The following is an 18,134-nucleotide window of genomic DNA, read 5'->3' on the forward strand; positions in this document are numbered from 1 at the left end:
TACGATCTTAGCTATTTCACGCACCTTCCATCGTCGATCTGCCAATACGAGATCGTGAATTTTTGTCACGTTATCCTCCGTGGTAGCCGTTTTCGGAGCACCTGGACGTGGCTCTTCAAAAATCGACGTGCGACCACGTTTAAACTTGTTAAACCAATTTTTGACGGTCGCCATCGAAGGAGAAGAGTCACCGTACACAGCATCCAAGCGCTTTTTGATTTCGCTGCGCGATTTCCCTTCCAAAAACAAGAATCGAATCACCGACGGATACTGCTATTTTTCCATTTTTCAAAAATCAACGGACACACTTGCTTTCACACGCTCTCAAAAATAAACTACAACTCCGATCCGGCTGAAATCTTGACAGTAATCATCGAGAAGGTTGTACTACGTGATAGAATATTTCTTTTGCGAGAGTGGCGCCATCGGGCGGTGAGGCTAAGTACTTATCGGACCACCCTCGTAAATACCTTTGTCTTACTAAATGCCGCTTTTCTACATCGCACACGAGGCCCTCTCATTCGCCCTGCCGCTTCCGTTGGACCAATCCTTCGGATTTCGTAGTCAGCCTACGATGGCGTATGAGCTATCCTACTGTGACAGCAGCAACAACAGATTATTGGCAATCCACGAATTGTGTTTATGCTCCTTGATTTCTTTTGATGTCACGTTCACATATACTCACGCTGTTACCGATGCTAGAGATACTTTCTCACTAGTCCTTCTTTCTTCGCGCGCGTTTCGCCCCATTTCGGACCGAGTTCCCTTTTTACTTCCCCCGGCCGGTAGGTGCTGCCCTCGCAGGCAGCCACGCGACGGTAACGCAACCCGGACGTTTACCGTTACAGCCCTCTTCCAGTCTGGACCCTCGGGGTTCGTGACAAGAGAATCGTTTGTGCTACTCGCATCGAGGTAAGATAAAGAAAAAGCAACGCAGAATTGTGTTCCTTGGTATACTATTTCTTAACCGGGTATGGCCCGAGATAGGTCCTGCCCACAGGGGCAGGTACTTTTACAAGGGTGGTCGAGAGTATCCGAGGGCTGCTTCTTCGTACCCTTCCTCGTTCAGATTAGGGCATCCACGCGCCTCCCAATCCAATTGCTCGGCCACGATCTCCGGATGTTGCCGAGCGCGAGGGCACCGATCTGCGCGGGACACGCCGGGGTAGTGGCAAATATTGCATCCTTCCCACTGTGTTCGCGACATGATACCTCGTGGAAGTCCCCGTTCTCTAGGGGTTAATGATAGCCCATTCCGACGATTGGGTGCGAACCACAGCGGTAGCTCCGCCGAAGGCGCTTCGTCCGTGGACCCCATCACCAGATTAATGTGGATAGACCCCGTGCCTTGGTCCATGCTATCGCTGTTGACGTTAACCACCAGGTTTACCCCCCACGTCCGTTGGTTTTGGTGGACCGTCGCCGTGGGGGTAGACACTGGTGTCTTGGTTACCGGAGGTCGGTTGATAGCCGAGGGTCGGTCGATGGCCGGGCCCTCGAGGGTCTGGCGGTGTCGGCGTTGCACCTCCTTCAACGCCGCGGTGAACTAGCGACGACGAGGTACCACCTTGCTCCAGTAATCTAGATCGCTGTGGCGGTGTCCCTTAGCCGTGAATTCATCGAATTCGGTGTACACAGCTCGTTCAATTGCGTTGAGGGTGGTCCAGCCTTGCTCAACTTCCCTCAAGCCCTTGATTATCTTATTGCACGACCGGTGACCACCTGGCGCTGTTGGGTGGTGGAGGAAATCCGTTCAGTATCAATGGGTGCCCTATAAGTCTGAGTGCTCGTCGATACCTTCGGCGCTGCTGCCGGAATGGCTCCAGCTGGTGGTCCTGTCAGCAACGGGGTCTCCTCATATACAATGCCCTGTGCGGATGATGGAGTCTGGGGTTCATCTTCGCCTACCTCCTCAATCAGCACGGATGACGAGCCCTCGCGGGCTCACTCTCGTGCCTGTTCCTTCTCTTTCCTTGTTTCTTCAGGGCAATTTTTGGCTATTTCAAACAGTTTAAAATATCAAATCACCAATTTTGTTCAAAGTTGGTAGACTTGTTACCTATACAAAGGTTAACATATGTGCAGGGTTTCAGATCAAAATATTGATAAGATGCCGACTTATCAACCGTTGAAAAAATATTGGACTTTTTTTTATTAATTCGATTTCTCGGAGACTAATAAAGAAATGGACATGATTCTTTTTTTAAAAGACACGGTAAGAGTTTCACTTTTAAAATGTAAATAGTAAAATACCAAATCATTTATTTATGTCATTGTTATAAACAATTTTTTCAAAAAATCGACAATATTTAAAACAACGATATTTTTTTTTTATTTTTGCACCATCGTGTTCCTTGTCATTTTTTACATAAGAAACCGTTGAGAATATTAAGTGCCCGCTATTAGGATTAAGACAGCACTAAAATGAAACGAACTGCGCGCTAACCGCTCGGGCGCTCGAACGTCCGCTACTCGTGCGGTTCCAACGTTGCTTGCGGTAAATGCCTTTAACGAATAAATAATTTCATATTTTATCAGTCTATATGTATTTATTTAAATAATATATAAATAAATTAATTAAATAAGTAATTAAATTAAAACTAAATTTAATGACTTATTTACTTAATATAACGTAATATAAAGTAATATAAGTAAATTAATATAAGTAATATAAATGAACTATTGCTTTGTACAATTTGAAACAACATTGAATGAAACATTTGCTCTGTGCATTTGATCAGGCAATGTTTTTTATATAAAAAAAACATTTTTAATGCGGCCGCTTCGTAAATATGCGCCGTTCTCAAGCCCGATCAAACGCAGAGAGCAAATATTTAATTTCAATATTATATTAGAGTGTATAGAAAAATAGTTTATTTACATTACTTATTTAATCAATTAATTTATATATTATTTAAATGTAAATATTGATAAATATAAATATTTATTTAATATAAATATAGGTCAATTCAACCTTATTATTTACATGCAGAATGTTCACTCATTAAATAATAAATTATCTCATTTTAGATCCAAAGTTCATCAGCTTTCTTACTGCCCAGATCTCATTATTCTTACAGAAACATGGTTGAGAGATGGATTTTCTTCAGAAGAGCTGAGCCTGGTAAACTACTGTATATATAGAAGGGACAGAGTTTTCTCTTCTCTTGATGTTGACAATACTCTTAACCAGGCCGGTAGAGGTGATGGTGTTCTCATTGCTGTTCAATCAAAATACTCTTCTTCTGTCGTTGAAAAGGGTACTCTATCTGAGTCTATCCTAATTCAAGTCTGTATCGGAAAGGATAAATATCTGTTATGTGCTGCTTATATGCCACCTCTAGTCTCTCACTTGATCTTTGATGAATTTATTTCTATGGTTGAAAAGCATTCTCTTTATTATGACAATCAGCACGTTATCATGTGGTGATTTCAATCTACCGCATGCAATATGGGGAGAAGAACTGTCTTTTGAAGATTATTATATTTGGACAGCATTGTCGAAGAATGCATCTGCGCTTCATCACGTCAGTAATTTTCTGGGACTATCACAACTCTGTCCATCTTCTATTAACAAGACTTATCCATTGGACTTATTCTTTGCCTCATCATCGATAGCTGCTACCATGGATCTGGATGAAGAGATCGTTGCATCAGATAATCACCATGCTGCGTCATACTTCAAGTTTGCGTCAGCTCGACAAGATCAAGTGTGCGCCCCCGTAAATCGTAGAAATTTTTATGCTGGTAACTATGATGTAATAAACTCTAACCTAAGTGGTATTGATTGGGAGTCACTTTTCAATGTTAGTGATGTAGAATCTTCTTGGTCATCTTTTTACGACGTCATTAATAATTCTATTTTGGATCATGTGCCGTTTTTAAGGTTTATCTCCAATAAATACCCTCCTTGGTTTAACTCTGAGATTGTAGCGTTAGTATCCAGAAAGAAGTGTGCACATTGTGTATGGAAGCGAAGCGCTTCTCTGATCAACTACATTTATTTTAAGAAACTTCGTGCGCAGTGTGTTAGAACTTCTAGGATACTTTACAAAGATTATATTGCAAAAATCGAGTCTGATCTTAGGGTTAATTCTAAGGCTTTTTGGAAGTATGTTAATGGTTTGAAGTTTAGTAGTTGTATACCTGATAAAATGTTCCTATTTAGTAATAATTCTACGAGGTTTACGACTGATAGTTTAAGTGTTGTTAGCTTATTTTCGGAACATTTTAACTCAGTTTACATTAAATCTAATCGTGACCTCAATCTATTTACATTTGAATGCGACGATGATTGTCCTGCGGACATTAACGTTAACGATTTAATTGTCACCGAGCACTCTTAAGTTTACTTTCAATAGGTATGAGTCTTGTGTTAACAGTGGACCTGATGGTATTCCCCAGTATTTTCTTGATAAGTGTTGGAGTAGTCTTGAGTCACCGCTGGTGACCTTATTTAATAAGTCTCTAGCGTGTGGTATTTTTCCTAGTCATTTAAAGCGCGCCAATGTAGTTCCAGTTTATAAGAAAGGTGATAGACATGACGTTTTCAACTATCGTCCGATTTCTATTTTAAGTACAATCTCTAAGTTATTTGATGCAGTTGTTGCGGACCATCTCAACACTGCTCTTGCTTCTCGTATTGCTTCCCAGCAGCACGGTTTCCATAGAGGCAGATCCACTATCTCGAATCTTCTTCAATTTACAGACTATATTTCATATGCGTTGAAGGAATCCCAGCAAGTTGACTCTATTTTTATTGATTTCAAGAAGGCCTTCGACACCGTCAATCACTATGTCTTGTTGTCGAAATTCAGGAGTTTCGGTTTGCGTGGAAATTTACTGAAATGGCTTGCTTCATATCTTACGGACCGGAGTCAATCTGTTAGGCTAAACGGGTCTGAATCCTGCTTTATCCCGGTCTCGTCCGGGGTACCACAGGGTTCTCTCCTGGGTTCGATATTGTTCATTACATTTATTAATGATATAGTTGATAGTATAAAATTTGTTCAGATTCTCATTTATGCGGATGACCTCAAACTTTTTTATATAATCAATGATTTATCAGATGCTATTAAGCTACAAGATGATTTGGAGTCGATTGCTGCTTGGTCTAAGGAAAGCGGTCTGGACATAAATATAGATAAGTGTTGCCTCATCTCTTTCCACAGATGTAGACAACCACTTGTCTATTGTTATCGCATTACATCTATGTATTTGAAGCGAGTCTCCGAAGTTTCTGATCTTGGTATCACGTTTTCGTCCTCGTTTTCCTTCTCTAGTCACATTAATAGTGTGATACATCGTGCATTTAAAACCCTTGGTTTTATTTGTCGTGCAACTGTTGACTTCAAAGATATCAATTCATTAAGGCACCTATATCAAACGATTGTAGTTCCGACCTTAATATGTGGCTCTGTTATCTGGTCACCATACACTAGTGAGATATCATATGCCATTGAAAAAGTTCAACACAAACTGCTCCGTGTACTTTGCTTTCGTGCGAAATTTCCATTCGATTTTACGAAACACATTTATACCGACTGTATGAAAGAATTTTCGTTACCAACTCTTGAGTCACGTCGTTTATATCATGATGGTATACTCGCATTCAAATTGAAGAATGAGTATATAGACTGTCTAGAGATCAGTGCTAAGTTTAATTCTCGAGTGCTGGGATATCACCTCCGTGATAATAGGGATGTCTCCGAGTCTAATTTTAGTGATAACTACTTATTCAATTCATCCATCCCAAGATTGCTAAGATCTTGGAATCTGTTATCGCATGAGTTGAGATCCCTGCGACCGAGCGGTTAGCGCGCAGTTTGTTTCATTTTAGTGCTGTCTTAATCCTAATAGCGGGCACTTGATTTTCTCAACAGTTTTTTATGTAAAAAATGACAAGGAACACAATGGTGCAAAAATAAAAAAAAAATATCGTTGTTTTAAATATTGTCGATTTTTTGAAAAAATTGTTTATAACAATGACATAAATAAATGATTTGGTATTTTACTATTTACATTTTAAAAGTGAAACTCTTTCCGCGTCTTTTAAAAAAAGAATCATGCCCACATCTTTATTAGTCTTCGAGAAATCGAATTAATAAAAAAAAGTCCAATATTTTTTCAACGGTTGATAAGTCGGCATCTTATCAATATTTTGATCTGAAACCCTGCACATATGTTAATCTTTGTATAGGTAACAAGTCTACCAACTTTGAACAAAATTGGTGATTTGATATTTTAAACTGTTTGAAATAGCCAAGAATTGCCCTTTAATGATGTGGGGGGCGGCATGCACTACTTCGTTGACGGTGGGGCCCAAATCCAATCCTATGTGGGAGGCCCCTGATTGTTGGAACTGCTCCTGCGTGATTTTCATCCTGTAAATTTTCTACATGTCAATAGAGGTAATCTTTTCCTTTCATATCGAAGGTGGGTACCTGTTCGACTACCCAGGACCTTCATCGCTGGAATTGAAGGTGGGGTCATTTGCGCCTGTCTCTCAGGTCCTTTGCTCGCAGGGCGTCATTCATCAACGGTCGGTGTTCTCGGCGGTGTCCCTCTCTTCCTTTTTACGATGACGGGAGGGGACTTTGTTGGCACGACGGGGCCTGAATCGCCAGCGCGTTCTTGCGGGGTCGTCTCCGCGGGCGCTTTACCGTGCTATTCGGTGGGGCTGTTATCGGGATCTTATCGGGGTGATCGAAAGGGCTGCGATGAGGGTGGCTAAAATTCGTCGCGTTCTCGCTCTGGGGTGTATTATTCGTAGTAATAGCGCGTTCGCTCTCGTGGGGTGTTGTATTGCTCGCTATAGGTGGGTGGTTCGTTGTTTCAGCTCCCTCGGTGGTCGAAGTATCGTCGTCATCTCGCTTTCGGGTTTCGCCATCCGACAAGGTGTCCTCCTGTTCATAATAGGGTTTGAGGTCTTTGGCGTGGACCAATTCTTTGAATTCTTCCTGGTGGTTGGTAAGACGGTACAAATAACATAAGGGCCCACGAATTTCGGCGCTAGCTTCGCGGACATACCCTGTGTCGCATTAGATAGTATGCGGTTCCTTTTCCACATCCAGTCCCCTTCCCTGAATCCCGAAGTCTATGCTTAGCGTTGTAATATTATGCCTGTCTAAGGGATTCATTAGAGGCGATCTCTCGTGCCTCTTGAATGAAGAAACCGGTTATTCTCCATATGCTCGTTCCATTTCTCTATTCGGAGCAAGTCTTCCTCTTGGGCCTCAAGCTCGTCTTTCTGTCTACGGAGGGTGTTCGGGGTTTCCGGTTGTCTCCCGTAATTGAGCATTGCAGGGCTGATTCCCGTGGAGCTGTGGATAGCAGTATTCAGCGCGAACGCGAGTTCAAGCAAGACTCGGTCCCACTCCTCATAATTCCCGTGTAGGTATGAGGTAATCATTGTCTTTAGAGTCCTATTAACTCTTTCGGTAGGGTTAGCTGGGGGGGTATAAGTTGGCGTAAAGGTCCGGTTTACCCCCTATTCCCTCAGGTATCTATCTACAAGCTGGTTGCGGAATTCAGTGCCATTATCGGACAGAAAGATCCTAGGTGTATCGAAGCGCAGGATCACTCGTTCCCGGAGTTCTTTTACGATCGTCTTATCATTGGCACTACGTATAGGTATGCATTCGACCCATCGTGTGAATAAGTCGATGAACATCAATACGTATTCGTGCCCTCGAGGGCTCCGCGGAAAGGGTCCGGTAATGTCGCCCGCCACTACTTGCCAGGGTGTGGACAACATCCGATGCTTCATGAGTCCGCGCGGCAGTCGTTGTTCGACCTTACAGGGTTGCCAAATCTGACATTTTTGGTCGTACCCTTTGATATCCGCATACATTCCTGGCCAATAGTAGAATTGGGCGATGCGGGCGAAGGTCTTCTCACGTCCCAAATATCCAGCGGTCTCAATGTCGTGGTTCTCGAACAGAGCAGCCTTTCGGTCTTCCGGTGGCACAATAAGCTTCCAGGTATCCTCGTACCTGTATTCATCTTGATAATCACCACTTGGTTTTTGGTGATACATTACTTTGCCAACTACTTATCAGTCTGGGTAGTCTTCTGGATTGTCTTCGACGCATCGTAACTGTTTCGAGAACCAGGCGTCGTTCCTTCTCTTCGGCTGGTCCATCGCACTAACTTCAGCCTTCGCGGGCTCGAACGTGCGTGATAACGCTTCGGGCAATATGTTGCCAACGCCCTTTCGATACTCTATCTCGAAATTATGGCCTTGGAGTTGCAAGGCCCATCGGGCTAGACGTCCTATTAGATTCTTCAGATTGTATAGCCATTTCAAACTGTTATGATCCGTTACGACCTTGAATCGATATGCTTCTATACGTATATGGGCGGAACTTTTGTATAGCCCATACGAATACTACAAGCTGGTTGCGGAATTCAGTGCCATTATCGGACAGAAAGATCCTAGGTGTATCGAAGCGCAGGATCACTCGTTCCCGGAGTTCTTTTGCGATCGTCTTACCATTGGCACTACGTATAGGTATGCATTCGACCCATCGTGTGAATAAGTCGATGAACATCAATACGTATTCGTGCCCTCGAGGGCTCCGCGGGAACGGCCCAGCAATGTCACCCGCCACAGCTTGCCAAGGCGTGGATAACATCCGATCTTTCGTGAGACCGCACGGCAGTCGCTGTTCAACCTTGTACTGCTGACAGATCTGACATTTCCGGACGTACCTTCCGACATCAGCGTACATGTCTGGCCAATAGTAGGACTATGCGACGCGGGCGAAGGTTTTCTCTCGCCCCAGCTGTCCGGCGGTTTCAATATCGTGGTTCTCGAAGAAGATTGCTTCCCGGGCTTCCGGTGGCACGACTAGCTTCCAGGCATCCTCGTATCCGTACTCATCTCTGTAGTCATTTAAACGTAAAATAGCGTTGCATATCAGGGGGAACTATTCGACGTCACCTTTCAACACGTGGCTCAGGTTGCCGCTTTTCTACACCGCACACGAGGCCTTCTCAATCGCCCTGCCGCTTACGTCGGACCAATCCCTCGGATTTCGTACTCAGCCTACGGTGGCGTATGAGCTATTTTACTGTGACAGCAGCAACAACAGTTTATTGGCAATCCACGAATTGTGTTTAACCTCCTTGATTTCTTTTGATATCACGTTCACATATACTCACGATGCTACCGATGCTAGAGATACTGTCTCACTAGTTCTTCTTTCTTTGCGCGTATTCCGCCCCATTTCGGATCAAGTTCCCTTTTTACTTCCTCCGGCCGGTAGGTGCTGCCCTCGCAGGCAGCCACGCGATCGAGACGGTAGCGCAACCCGGACGTTTGTTGTCATAAGAGTCATAATGTTTTGGGTCCCTGAAAGTGATTTTTCCAGTGAGAAATTTCTACACTAGATTTGGCCAGGTTCTAGTCAGTAGAGGTCCGGCTAGACAAATTTTGTGCCGGAATGTCTAGGTTTTTCAAGCGCACTTTTTCCAGTTGTGAATATTGATGTTGCTTCACATGTGTGGGCAAACGCGAACACATGCGTACAGTGGCCTACCAATCACAAAAGTTGTGGTCTCATACGTGTGCAAATACTTACATACGCCTACAAACGCCGACAACTCTCTGAAGGTGAGGTCTATTATGCTCTTACAAACACGTTCTAATAACTAAATTCTAATAACTAACTATTCCGGTATGGTTAGGGTCGTCAATTGACGTAAACTCTATTATCATAAAAAAGTGCACATAAATGTTCAAAAAACAATCCAGAAACTTCGCTTATTGATATATAAAATGTCTCAATAACAACGCTAATTTGAATATATATATTTTTAATTTAAAACACAGTTATATCAAAATTAATTTTTTGTTAGCATCTGTAAAAATATTAATTTTTATGATTTTTCTAGCTGACTGGAAAACCTTTCTTCTGACTTCGTAATGATACAGAGTATCTGATATAGCCATTTTTTTCATTGTCTTGAAAAACAATTCTATCTGGTAGTTTCAACTTCTTGAAAAGAGAGCAACTTATGAGTAGTCAGGTAACTCTCACGACCGATCTGAATATTACAAATTGATCTGTAGTTACAAGAACGGTCTTGGAACTATGCTTTAAACGCCTGTACGATCAAGCTACGAACCCGTAGAGACAATATGACCTGGAACTAGAGATTATACATCGGAAATGTCCTGGACCTATACATTAGACACACACACACATATATATATATAGTATACATATTTTGCATCGCATATGAATATTGTATTGAACTAGAGTTAGGCTAGGTTCGCCATGACAAAATCCCCGTAAAATCCGCCCTCACAATCCGTCCAAGTAGCTTGAAAATACTAATTATAGCATCATACTGTTATTGGGTTATTAGTACACAATTCTCATACATTTCAGTAGAAAAGTCACACTGCCATATGGCTTTACATTCCTTCCGCAAATGTTATTGAATTCTATCCTACGCTTTAAATTTGGAAGAAAGATAAAATGTTGCATAATAAAAAAACAGCTTTTTCAAAGATAATTATGTAATATAGTCATCTTTTAAATGATTGGCCGTAGTCGCAAATGCTCTCCAGACACCGGCTCAGCTTAGCATTCTGGAATGATCAAAGAAATTAGCATAGCGGATGTTAATTCAAGTATCTTTTCAGTTATATAATATACAGGGTGTCCCAAATCACCCATCCACCCCTTCTAGTTTTTCAAAAACGCAGTTTCAGAAAATGTGAAACATACAAAGTTTCAGTAAATCAGTTAAGGATTTCAGCGTTGACGTATAATTTAACCTTGGAAATGATTTCAAGGGTATCTCAAGGTCAACTTGGTTTCTTTAAATAGGAAATCCTATTTTTGATTTTGAATTTTTAAAGAGCACGAAATTTTGAGTCAAAAGTGTTTTTATAATTTTTTTTATTAGGGGCACAGTATCCGAGAAAACTTGTGAACTTGGTAGTGTTGTAGTGTCCTTTGTTTTAATTTTTTCAATATCATCGATTTTGATGCTTACCCCTACATCTGTATAATATAAAATAATTCACGTCAATTACACATAAATTACATAAGTATTTTGGATAACGTTTAAACTATAAATATTACACTTTTTATTTTTTTGAAGAAATTTTTTCGCGGTGAGAATATACGAAAAACGTCCTCGTTACAAATGTTATACCGTACGAATACCTGCGATTCGCCGATATCAGGAATCTGAAAAAGTAAAGAAGGAAAGAAACCAAATGAATTAAAAACTTCCCTTCTATATGTAGAGTTACTTTATTATTTTCCGCCCTCCAGGGCCTACATCACTTTTTGGCTACACCTGGCGCTCGATGTTTCGAGTAGCGCCAGTGTGTAGCCTTCCTCAGGCACCGCTCGGAGTTGGTCACCCCAGGCTCTCCACAAATATAGCAGCCCCTCAGCTGCGATCAGTACTGAGCTTCCCGATCGTTTTGGGTCTGCTCAGTAGAACGAGGGGACTCCGGGGCGCTGACTCCCTGGGAGGCGGTGATCGTAACTCCTCCCACCATGGCGGTCGCACGGCCATCCTACGACCTGACCACGATTGTGGTGTCGGAAGCCACACGCCCGTCCACGTGGACCGTGAGCATCGGCCCAGCATCAGTAGCTCCCGGGGCTCTCTTCTCCTGAGCGGAAGTTTAGTGAACTTGGTATCAGGTTGATGTTTGTATTGAGATTGGTGGTGGGATAGTGGCGGGATCGGTGTTGGTGTCGGAGTTGGTGATGGTGTTGACATGTCAAAACTGATTTTTATAGAAAAGTGGTCAAATTATTCAATGGAAAAGGGATTTTCATAAACGAAGGATTTTTTTTTGAGAAAATATTATGTATATTTAAAGATTGATTATTATTATTAAAATAATTATTAAAGTTATATTTGTAATAACAGCTTTGAAATTCATTGTTGCTTAAAGGATATATAAAAAAAGATGGTTTCAATAACTTAAACCGACACAGAAATATGAAGTTTATAAACACTTTCATTACTTTTTTATTTGCTACTATTTTTATTTTAATTACTCATTCCATTTCCATTATTACAAAATTTATCATTTAATTATTAATTCATATTTTCTGCTGAATAATAATATAGGCCTGTCTTGTACATATACGAGGCCTGCCCCAAAAGTATTCCACCTAACTCGATTTCTCGGCGTTTGATTTAATCTTCGTCATCCGGAGGTGGCATCTTTCAAAGTAGTCCCCATTCGATTGAATAAGACGCTCATATCGATACTTCTACTTATTAAAGCACCCTTGAAAGTGTGAATTCAAAATCACCTGTATATGATCTGTATACGGTTGAGAGTAGTAGCTTATTATTCTCGATAGTAATCTTAAAGGTTTGTATTTTAACGTTGTTATGTTATACTACTTTTTTGTTTTCTTTTATATCGTTTCTGATATATTCATCTTCTGATATACTCCATTGGATTTAGTTATTCTTTTGTCATTGTTGTATATATTGTAGACTGCAATGTTGAATATCGGGAGATAATCAACATTTCAAGTTTCTGTGCATATAATAATACCAGGTTTATTATTTAGACTGTTAATAAATGTTAGCAGTTTGTTATAATTAACATTAATCCTTCTAATATTTATGTATATTATAGTTTCTTTTTCTTGTTCTAGATTGTTTCATTATTGATATTTATATTAACACTTTCCATTTGTGTTCCTGTTGATTGGTGTATTATTTTATGGACTTTGCAAAGACAAAGACGACAATAATGGGCTATTTATTAGTCTTGATTGTCGATCTGTTATCCGTTGTATGCTTTTTACCTGTTGATGATTGATAGTGCGCTCTGTTTTACCAAAGTAGCACTGATAATTAGGTTGTATTGGGTAGTTAGTTAATTCGATGTATTTTTTTCTTTGGTTTTTGAGGACGTCTTACAATAAACTATCGTTTGCTGTGTGATTAACGTTATATTTCAATTCAACAAATTCTTTTAAGTGTCGCTTTCACCTCTGGTGAGAACGAGCTGAGCTTACCTCGACACGACCTGTGCAGCTGATAAATTTTCATATTTCAAACAAAGGTGTTTGGAAGCATTCTCAAACTCGGTAAACGCGCAGACGGCAAAAACATTCCGCCTGCCTTCGTTCTCCGGACGATTTACTACACCATACCCACAGCTATAACATTAAACTCGCTTGGCATACTCTTCTTTATCTTCCGGTTGATCTAAGTTGAGTGGTGCCAAACAGGCGATGTGATGACGAAGTGTGTTGCTGGCTGTCTTCACTGTGACAACCCGCACTAGATTAACCTGGCCTGGGTGGAGCTCGATGACACGTCCTAAGGGCCACTTGGAGGCTGGATATCTATCGTCCTTCATTAGTACAAGCTGTCCTACCTTGAAGTTTTCTGTCGGGTTAAGCCACTTCTGTCTCTCCTGCAGCCGAAGAACATATTCGCTCGACCAGCGCTTCCAAAACTGATCGCGAAGTCGCTGTAGCAACTGGAAACGGTCAAGTCTATTTATTGGCACACTTGGCGTTTCTGCATCGGGTATGATAACAGAGGGCCTTTCCTTTAGAAAATGATCTGGCGTTAAAACTCGTAAGTCCTCTGGATCTAACGTATAAGGCTGTAAAGGTCGTGAATTCAAGCACGTTTTGATGTCCGACAGAACAGTGGAGAATTTCTCGAATGTCAGCTTCTGCTCCCCGATAGTCTTCTTTAGCAAGTTCTTAGTGGATTTGATCCTAGCTTCCCATATGCCTCCATAATGTGGTGTAGTAGAGGGAATGAACGTCCACGAGATGCCTTTTTCAGCTAATTTAGAAGCACGTCTGCATAAAAAGCTGAAGCGTCGCGAAACATGGCTCGAAGCTGGGCGTCCGTGCCACGAAAAGTTGTCGCGTTGTCACTGTAAAGATGCGTGCAGTTGCCTTGCGCATTAAGAAAGCGACGAAGTGCCAGCAAGAAAGTAGCCGAGGTTAAATCACCGACAGCCTCTAGATAAATTGCTTTAGTGTTGTGGCATATAAATAGCGCGATGTAACCTTTAAAAGATTTTTACCCTCGTCCTTTTGAAGCGCGCAGGTTGAAAGGTCCAGCGTAGTCCAAACCAGCGGCAGCAAATGGCCCGTTCGCAGTAACACGAGTAGCCGGAAGATTGCCCATAAGTTGACTGGCTAAACGAGGTTTATGTCTTTGACACTCAACGCATTTCCGTACAGCAGTCTTGACCAGTGGTCGCATACCCACAACCCATACATATCGCAATAAAAAACTTATTGTAAGGATAGGTCCACATTTGTTTTGAACAAATAATTCACTTAGTGCGGAAGCTCGAGGTAGTATAGGCGGATAGGTCAACACGCAAGATATCGTCGTAACCGAGGTATGGATTCAATCGTCGTAATATTTAGGCAATGCTCTACCTTTTCGTAGAGAATCAAGCTCAGATGAGAACGTGTGAGCCTGCGCAAGCTTGATAAGTGTATTTTGAGCATTGTCAAGTTCGGCTACTGTAAGCCATTTTCGAGGATACGAGTCTTGGCCAACCTTACTTCGCGTACGTTACAGCGATGGCCGCAAGCACCATCCATCGATCTGCATCAATCGTTTCAAATCAGAATAGCGCGATAGGATTTCGGGTTCAATAACTCTCGGACTAACTCGCAGGGTTTGCACTGTCTTAGGGGCCTGAGGCCATTTGTGCACGGGAGTTTGGATCCATTCAGGTCCGTACCACCACAACACTTCGGATTGTAATTGTAGGGGCGTAACGCCGCGAGTAGCTAAGTCAGCTGGATTTTCAGCCGATCCAACCTGTGACCATGTAGCTGAAGGCAGTTCATTTTATACGAATGATACCCTGTTCGCGACAAACGTTTTCCAATGGCACGGGTGTTTTTGGAGCCATTTCTGCACAATTTCACTGTCGCCAAACAAGTGTACCGGTGCATCTTTCAAGAAATTCAGTCTTTGCACATGAAGAACAAGCTTAACGAGTAAGTCCGCGGTAAGTAACTCGAGCTTTGGAACACTTATAGTTTTAATTGGCGAAGCTTTAGTTTTTGCACACAACAGCCTGAGCATGTACGTGCCATTGCTATTATCAATACGTATGTAAACTGACGCGGCGTATGCGCGCATGGAAGCATCGCAAAACCCAATGAGTTCATATGGCTTATTCTGTGATAAGCCCAACCAACGATCTATAAATACCGAGGGAAGATCTGCGAGTGAGGCGCAATAACTTTACCACTGTTCACAGAGACCTGGGCAGAGGTGTGTCCTACTCGCATTTTGTTATCCAGACGTTCTGCATGAATATCGTGACTGGGGTGAGCCAACCCAACGGATCGAATAATCGTGCGATATTCGAATAGACCGACCTTTTCGTCAATGTGCTTGTACTTTCATCTATCTTCGAGGCGTTGAAGTTAAATTTGCCATTAGACGGATTCCAATGCACACCCAAGGTTTTAACGTTACTGTCACTCTCGATTTCTTTAACCATCCCGTGATCATTAGGTTGCGCATGCACGGGCATTAAAGTATTCTCATTAGCAGCCCACTTGTCCAACTCAATGCCAGCCGACTGAAGAATGCCCACATGCTCATCTCTTACAACTACAGCTTCTTCAAGCTCGTCTGCCCCGGTAAACATATCATCTATCTACGAGTTTGATTCTAAACAGACGGCACCACGCGGAAAGCGCGCTCTCTCATCCCTAGCTAACTGCAGGAGCGTACGAATCGCAAGAAAAGGGGCTGATTTTGTGCCGTAAGTGACTGTCGACAAACGATAATCAATCTCTGGTATCGCAGGCGATGGAGACCACACAATCCGATGCAAGTCACGATCTTTAGTAGCTAGGATTATTTGCCGAAATATTTTAACAACGTCGGCTGTAAATGTGTAACGATAGCGACGCCAATTCAAAAGCACGAGCAAGTGATCGGTTTGCAAAGGTGGACCGGCTATAAGAAAGTCGTTTAGGCAGTGCTTCTCATGAGTTTGACGAGAAGCATCGAATACGACACGTATCTTAGGCTTTTCGCACTTACCTGTGATAACAGCGTTATGAGGAAGGTACCAGGCTCTCAGATTATTAAGTTCTGTCTCAGGAACACGCTCCATATGGCCAAGCTCTTCGTAAGTGTGCATGAACTCGCAATACGCGTCAGCTAATCTCGGATCACGCGTGAATCGCTGCTGCTGATGCTTTAGCGAGCCTAAAGCCATTCTTCTCTTTTCAGCAGCTACACACGGTGGCTCGAAAATCAATGGAAGCCGTATTGTGTACTGACCGTTTGCTTCACGCGTATGAGTTTCGGCGAAAAGCTGTTCACAAGTTTCATTCTCGGGTTTCAACTGGTGTGCCGCGCTTGGCACTTCCTCGACTGTCCAAAAACGTTGGAGTACTTCGGTTAAATCGTCATTGACTGCATAATGCAAAACTTTGACGGACATTCGATTGCAGTTCACCGCCCACCGTGACATTCTCTCTCACGCAGGACCCAGAAGAATCCATGCGAGCGCGGTATTTTGTGCAATCAACATAGTACTTGAGAACGACTTAAGGCTCAAGCGAAGTAACTGGCCATAAACATCGCCACCCAGCATAATATCAATTCTATCTGAGATGTTGAATTCAGGATCGGCAAGAGTGAGATCTTGAAACCAACCGAGATCAATTTCCATAAGATCGCGCGAAGGAAGCTCCGAAGTCAAGCGTGGCATAATAAACGCGTTTATTTCTATTTCAAACTCTAAATCCACGTGTGATTTAGCATGAAACTGATGGAATGTCGAATCTTACCAGCTTTGCACTCACCGAAACCTATGACCTCAGTTTCCACGCGATCTCGACTTAACCCAAGCAATTGAACGAGGGATTCAGAGATGAAGGTTGCCTCTGAACCTTGATCCAAAAGCGCGCGAGCGCGAGTTTGCTTGCCTTTCAGACTTATAACGTTAACGTGCGTGGTCGCGAGGAGGATCGAGCATTCGTTATTATTAGTGTTCTTGTTGTAAGCGTTGACTGAGATTTCGCTTTCCTTACCGATCTGCGTAACGCATGATTGCACTCGCGGCAGGTTTGCAACCGATTTGCCATCTTGACAGCCGCACCTGAGGTGCTACCTTTCGTACTGGAAACCGTGCCCGATGTACTGCCCTTTGTTCCTCGGTGGAGCAGGGAGTGATGCTTTTCGCGGCAGTACTTGCAAGTTTACTACGACCTGCAATCCTTCAGTTTGTGCTTGCCGAGACAATTGAAGCATAATTTTAACTGTCGCACGTTGGCTTGACACTGAGAGGGGTGTTTGGCAGTAAAAGTGGGGCATCTTGATATAAAATGATCCCCTTGGCAAAGTGCATATTTAGAAACCTTGGCTGAATGAGACGACTGCGTATGATGCACTTTCCGCGAATTACCGCCTGTCGATGGATTGGTTCGTTTGACGTCCTTATTTACATAAATCACTGATAAGGCTTGAGCACGTCTTTCTAAAAAGGCAGTAAGATCAGCGAGCTTTGGAAAACGCGCAGCATCATTGCTCTCCATATCGGCCGCGTTGATCAACAGTTCACTATCTTTCATAACTAATTCGGATTCCCAGATCCTTCTAGACTCAGAGTCCTAGTCTAGCTTCGAGAATATGGACAAGCCACATATCCCAGTACGCCATTGGAGTTTTAAGATTTGAAAGGGCACGAATAATTTTTTGAGTTTCGTCGACAAAGGCGCGCAAATCAGTCGCGGACTCCTTCTTTAAGTAGGGTAAGCTAAAGAGCGAATCGAGAAGGTTGTTTATAGCTAAACGCGGGTCGCGGAATCGAGCACTCAGGGTCTGCCAAGTCGACGCGTAATTGACTCCCACAAGTGTAACGTCTTTTACCAACTCGGTTGCAACACTTTTCAAACAAGACTTGAGGTATTGCAATTTAGTAGCGTCTTTGAGCCGCGGTGTATCGTGCACAAGAGAGATAAAGATATCTTCGAAACTATCCCAATCTTCGTACTGTCCTAAAAAAGTAGGCAAATCGAGACGTGGCAGTTTCGCTGGCATGTAATCATGCTCATCATCTCAGTCGCGTCGCGATCCTCGAGAATTACACTCCTTTTTGTTCCGTGACATCGGCA

The 18,134-nt window shown here is 42.6% G+C and overlaps 2 protein-coding genes across 6 annotated transcripts in view; one reads left to right on the forward strand and one right to left on the reverse strand.

The window, feature by feature from the left end:
* LOC131675031 (protein lingerer) overlaps positions 1 to 18,134 on the forward strand; it is a 796,131-nt gene that overhangs the window by 23,596 nt on the left and 754,401 nt on the right. The window lies entirely within an intron of this gene.
* Positions 17,623 to 18,060, reverse strand: LOC131675051 (uncharacterized). Its single transcript, XM_058953877.1, has one exon. The coding sequence runs from the start codon at positions 18,058 to 18,060 to the stop codon at positions 17,623 to 17,625; it is 438 nt and encodes a 145-aa protein (XP_058809860.1).

This window comes from Phymastichus coffea, unplaced genomic scaffold, assembly GCF_024137745.1.
Source record: "Phymastichus coffea isolate CEN01 unplaced genomic scaffold, Cenicafe_Pcof_1.1 PCOF00015, whole genome shotgun sequence".
NCBI lineage: Eukaryota > Metazoa > Arthropoda > Insecta > Hymenoptera > Eulophidae > Phymastichus > Phymastichus coffea.

Excerpts from the sequence above, each read along its gene's own strand:
- LOC131675051 (XM_058953877.1), bottom strand. The coding sequence starts at position 18,060 with ATGCCAGCGAAACTGCCACGTCTCGATTTGCCTACTTTTTTAGGACAG.